Below are 6,011 nucleotides of genomic sequence, written 5' to 3' on the forward strand. Positions count from 1 at the left end.
CCTTAGTTGCTAGGTCGTAGGTGGCTTTTTGCTGCCTTTTATCCTTGGTTGCTAGGATGCAGGTGGCTCAAGCCCAAACACTAGCACCAACATTTATATGTGCACAGCGTCAAATATGGTCCATATGCATTACCTCAGATGCATATTTTAATTTTACGGAGAAAACAATACATCTAGATCCGTTCCTCAAAAGTGAAAAATGTTTAGAAAGGTTGATGTAACGCCTTACTTTGTATAGCGGACACTAGGGGCCGATTTGTAAATCTTCTGCCCAGCCACAGATTTAGTGAATGCCGTTTACACAGCATTCCCGCCACTGGATGGAGCATAGGAAATGTCTTATGCTCCTCGGCTCCATCGAGTGGCAGGAATGCCTTTCAAACAGCATTCATCCAGCATATGGCTGGGCGGAAGATATAAATAGACCCCCAAGATACCTTTGGGTCAATGTTTTGGGAAGCTTACTGAAATCTCCAGCAGGCTTATATCCTTAGGCTCCTTTCACATGGGGACTTATGCCCTGTTCTGGGATTCCTGCAGAAGGAATCCTAGGTGCCCCCATTCAGATGGCTGCTTTACCCAATGAAGTAAATGGCAAGTGGCCGCATCTGTCAGCGGCAGTCTACATGTAACCATACATGGTAGGATTACATGCAGCTCGAGAAAGAAGATTATCACTGGACACAGGATAGATGCATCCAGCGACAATCATCTATCCCAAATGGGTACATCAGCCACATCGGAAAGGGAAATCAGCAGGAATCTGTAGGTTCTTGTCGTAGGAATCCCAGAACGCCCGGTGTAAATGTAGCCTTATGATTTCACAGAAGGATGATTTTGCCATTTTATATACATACAATAAAAGGATACAAAGAATGTAAGACAACTCACATAAATAGCAGCAGATTTCTTTTACTGAACAATGAGGACAATGGCAATGTATTAGTTGTACAAGTCTGTGTGCCAACATATAAACTACTGCATGTATTTAAGACTTTCATATATCATATTCTCGTCAATCATTTGCAAGTTGCTGCTCAACAGACGGGATATAGAAGCCTATAATGAACTGAATTAAGGAAAAAACTATAATTTTAAGTTACTATTAACCAAGCAATAATTTCATTAATTTAAAAACTAAACCTGACTAGTTGATGAACCATTGGGTGGGAGTCCATGAATTCCATTAAAAAGACTGTTTCTGGAAGGCAGGATTTCAGTATACATGCACCATGCCATAAAGGAAGGTCCAGAACAGGACGTAGGTAAACAAGCCGCCAATAAGCCCACCAGTGAACAGCGGCCTCCGCGATTTGAAATATTTATTCCATCGCCGTCCAGACTTTAATACCAAGAGCAGGGAGAGGAGGAACGAGGCAAGGAAGTAAAAGATGAAGCCGTACAAGCCCGTCAATCCAAGGATCCCAGCCGTGGCTCCAGACAGGGCAGAGACAGATGTCCTGCAGTAATCAAGGACCGCAGCGTTCCCCCGAACTGCAGATTCACTGATGAACAGGGGCCCTTCTCTCTTCAGCATTACCGCAGCCATCGCTGCAAGTATATGGCTTCCTGATACAGCTATAAGACAGAAAAGCATAATGAGGTGAAGGGTATAAGAACAGTCTGACAATTATTCAGCAATGCAGAAGGAAGCCTCATGGTATGCAAGAACTCATTCCCACCAATCAGAATTCATCTTTTAGCAGAGGCACTTCATATTAGTACATTTAAAGCTGAACTCGGGATTAGCAAATATTGCTTATATATAAAAGTAAGTATATTTCTATTTGAATCTTGTAACCTGTAGTGGGTAGGACCTGCTCCCACTGCTCTCTGCACAGGCTATGTACAGCACAGTGATGATATTACTGCTACTTTTACAAGGTAATAAATGGGGCTGCAAAGGCATTTTATGCACACAAGGTCAATGAATAACCTTTGTATATCCTTTGTGCCCGGAGTTCAGCTTTAAAGTGCATCTAAAGCCAAACTCTTAAATTTTGAATACCGTGGGATAGGGTTAGATGCCCTAACAGGTTTTTATTGCTGTGTCCCTAGTTGACATAATTACCCTGTGTATTTGTTTTGGTGACCAATGTCACAAGGAGAGAGTGATGAGAGACAACTGACCAATCTTCCAAAAGGGACAACTGTTCTGGTGATAACACATAATATGTTTTGGCTTTAGATATAGGCCTCATTCACACGAGAAAAGGCCAGCACATACAGCTCTATGGGAGTACGCGGCCAGAATCCCAGCTCGGACGCAGACAGAATCCATTCCGTCAGCGTACAAGTACGCTCACCCACATGGACTTGAGTGTAGGGCGGCGTACGGCCACATACTCACATAAAAAAAGGACAGGGGCTGTGTACTAATCACACGCAGCACCTGCCCAATACGGCCGTGCACGCAGCTGTGCATGCTGGCCTTTTCTCTTGTGAATGAGGCCTTACAGTGCATCTAAAACCAAAACTTTTTTTTAGTTTTGGATGGAGTCTGTCCCCTTTGTGGAGGACTGAAAGCTTCTAATGTGAGAAGTGTCAGCATATAGAACCTCATATGCTGACTGGCGTTCTAACCTGTGAGCTTACACAATGATCAGTACAGTACACATGCAGAGACAGTTCTTGGATGTTTTTTCTTCAGTAAAAGCCCCGTGCAACATTTATGAGACCATTATTGGGGAAATTCCATAAAGCCTTAACGGCACTTTCCTGGACCCAGATTCAAAAAAGCATGTCACCCATTTCTGTAGCATTACCGACACTTGTGACAGGGTTTAATGTCCTTTTAAGTGAGATTGTTATACAGCTGCTGTTAAGCAATTAACTTATTTGGCACATGAATTCACAATTTTATATGTATTAGCACAATTGGAGTAAAGAGGATTAATGATGGGCCACTATTCCTTTCACTGACTCTATTGATGGGGCACTATTCCTTTCACTGACTAATGATGGGGCACTATTCCTTTCACTGACTCTAATGATGGGGCACTGTTTATTTTATTAACTGTAAAGAGGATGCATTATTTCTCCCCTCAATCACCAAAGGCATTTGATCATTTTTTACTCCTACTAACCACCTGGCCTGAAGCCCACTATTGTTGGAGCTCTCTCGCTTTGGTGGCAGTCTGATCCCATTAAAGTTTGAAGGACAGTAAACTGGCCCTTTGTTAAAGTGTGAGCACCCCTCATTATTACATTCTGAGCACTATGTGTGTCTTCCATAGCCTATTTTTATTTATATACCTATTTCTAGTTTCTGTTCAAACCAATTATAATATATGTAGTGGTACATGGACCTCCGTACACATGTACGTTTCTATAATAGTCCCGGACTACCTGTACGATCTCAGAACTATGAAATAGATGTTAAGGTGGATTTTCTTTGTCAAAAGGAAGGTCTACTTTTTGCTAGCCCCCTGCTCCCATCAAAAATGACATGTACTTAGCAAGCAAACCGCCCCCCCCAAAAAAAAATTGTAAATACCCTGACACTTCTGGGGAAGAGTGCCTCTTGGAAGAGCTAATATACAGCTGCTGTTAAGCAATTAACTTATTTGGCACATGAATTCACAATTTTATATGTATTAGCACAATTGGAGTAAAGAGGTTATGTAGCTTTATGCCCACTTGGTAGTTCAAAATTATATATAATTTTTTAGATTAGACCCAATAACCAGCTGTTAATCCATAGCGCTGCATAGTTATTACTATTCATTAAGATTTGATGAGCCCAGAGTTCTGCTTCAATGGAGCACAAGTGAGGTGATGCCACTGCATTGCATGATTGCAGTCCATTGATTACTTCTCCCAGCACCTTGGTATGGACCTGGGACTGGGGGAATGGTCTGCAGGAACCCAAGCAGTGCGCCAGTTTATCCACTGGTTGCAGTTGCAATGCTCTGCAGGCTTCAGGGTAAAATAAATGCACTTTTTTATTTTAATATTGGTGCATTTTTGCTAAAGGTAGAATATGCCATTACAAATGAATGACAATAAGCCCAATGTACGGACATAGAATGAATAAGCACTGAGGGGTAAAAAACGGCCTACACTGCCAAACGGAGATACTGGAAAGGGAACACAATGCCAGGACCGGCAATGAGCTCCTCGGAGCTGTGCCATGCTCTGCTGTACCAGCCACGTGACCACCTATCACCCCCGGCTCTGCCCCCCACACAGCTCACCTCTCTGGAGGACTCTTCCCCGCTGACACCCCGGAGCCTCAAACTGTATCGTCTTAATCCGAGACCACCGGTCGGATCCTACAGGGAGACCGCCACCATCTTTTGCTAAAGACAGGAAGTAACCTTTCACCCCATCAGCAAGCCGGAAGAAGACCATATTTTATTTTGTGCCACGCCGGCCATCTTTACTTTGGGCAGCTTTTTTTTAGGTCACAGGACCGGCAGCTGTTGGTGCTGGAGAAGACACTTCGCGTGTTACTGTTGATTAATGTGACCAGTACTTGTGTCAGAGCGTTTACTATAATTATTATTATTTTATTATTCTCTCTGGAAATTCTTCTTCCTGATTTTAAATTAAAAGAAACTATGAGATGACATTTCTGTTGAGTGATCATGCCTATAGGCTTTAGGTGGTGGCTGGCAGGGTGTGCATGAGCTGGCTGTTAAATGATTGTTGTGCAAACATGGGGTAACATGTATGTGCATGCCATTTGATGTGTCTAAGGCCGCATTCACACCATGGCGTTCCAGTAAGGTGCATTACAGTCGCACGTGCGTGTGTGTGCTGCATTTGCCATGCATCCTCATTGAGTTCAATGGTGTCCTGAACACATGCCAAACACGGCAAAAAAGCTCATGTAGCAAACACGGAAGACACGCTCGCCTCTTCCTAACTGCATTTGGGGTGCCACCTCCCCTCATGCCAAGGTGCTAGGTGTCATCCTTTACTCAGACCTCACCTTTCTTCCCCACATCCAATCCCTATCCAAATCCTGCCACCTTCACCTTCGTAACATCTACAAAATACGCCCCTTCCTCACCAATGAAACTGCAAAACTACTCATCCACTCCCTTGTTATCTCTCGTCTTGACTATTGCAACTCTGCCTCCTCATTGGCCTTACACTACACAGGATATCCCCCCTTCAGTCTATCATGAATGCAGCTGCTAGACTCATTCACTTGACCAACCGCTCAGTGCCTGCAACCCCCCTCTGTCAATCCCTACACTGGCTTCCAATAGCCCAAAGGGTAAAATTCAAAATATTAACAGTCACTTATAAAGCCATCCACAACTCTGCCCCCGGATATATCTCAGACCTTGTCTCAAAATATCACCTTAACCGTCCACTCCGCTCTTCCCTAGACCTCCTGCTTTCCAGCTCCCTTGTCAACTCCTCCCATACTCGCCTCCAGGACTTCTCTAGAGTCTCTCCCATCCTCTGGAACTCTTTACCCCAACCTGTCCGTCTATCTCCCACCTTGACTGTCTTTAGGCGTTCCCTAAAGACTTTTCAGGGAAGCCTATCCCACCTCAACCTAACCAGTGAACCATCACATTCTCAAATAATTCATCCCCTCAAAGCTACCTCCTCATGTATCATTCCTTTCACTGACTCTTATGATGGGGCACTATTCCTTTCACTGACTCTAGTAATGGGCACTATTCCTTTCACTCACTCTAATGATGGAGCACTATTCCTTTCATTGACTCTAATGATGGGGCACTATTCCTTTCATTGACTATTTAAACCATGTTCACCAGAGCTGCTTGCTGGGGAATCATGTTTCTGCTACATGGGGACCATTTATTAACATGAAATCAATCAGTGTTGGCTTCCACTCATATCTAGGGAGCACTTCTTAGATCAGCTCAGTTGTTTTTTGCACAGCTTTTACTTTAAGGACAGTTCCTTTGTACACACTTGTCCAGACACATCTGCTGGAGGGGGCCGAGACTGACAACCAGGAGCCGGGATGAGGTCAGTGGGCGGGGCATTTTACCTATAAGGTTGTTCAGGTAAAGTCTTTAGTA

At 43.8% G+C, this 6,011-nt stretch overlaps 1 protein-coding gene across 1 annotated transcript; it reads right to left on the reverse strand.

Moving 5' to 3' along the window:
- Nucleotides 1-893: 893 nt before the first annotated feature.
- On the reverse strand, nt 894-4,292 carry EMC6 (ER membrane protein complex subunit 6). The gene is made up of 2 exons (XM_018557642.1): nt 4,197-4,292; nt 894-1,578 (listed from the first exon to the last, which is right to left on the reverse strand). The coding sequence occupies exon 2, from the start codon at nt 1,547-1,549 to the stop codon at nt 1,217-1,219; it is 333 nt and encodes a 110-aa protein (XP_018413144.1). The 5' UTR covers nt 1,550-1,578; nt 4,197-4,292; the 3' UTR covers nt 894-1,216.
- Nucleotides 4,293-6,011: the final 1,719 nt, after the last annotated feature.

This window comes from Nanorana parkeri, unplaced genomic scaffold (genome assembly GCF_000935625.1).
Source record: "Nanorana parkeri isolate BGI_ZX_2015 unplaced genomic scaffold, ASM93562v1 scaffold293, whole genome shotgun sequence".
NCBI classification, from domain to species: domain Eukaryota; kingdom Metazoa; phylum Chordata; class Amphibia; order Anura; family Dicroglossidae; genus Nanorana; species Nanorana parkeri.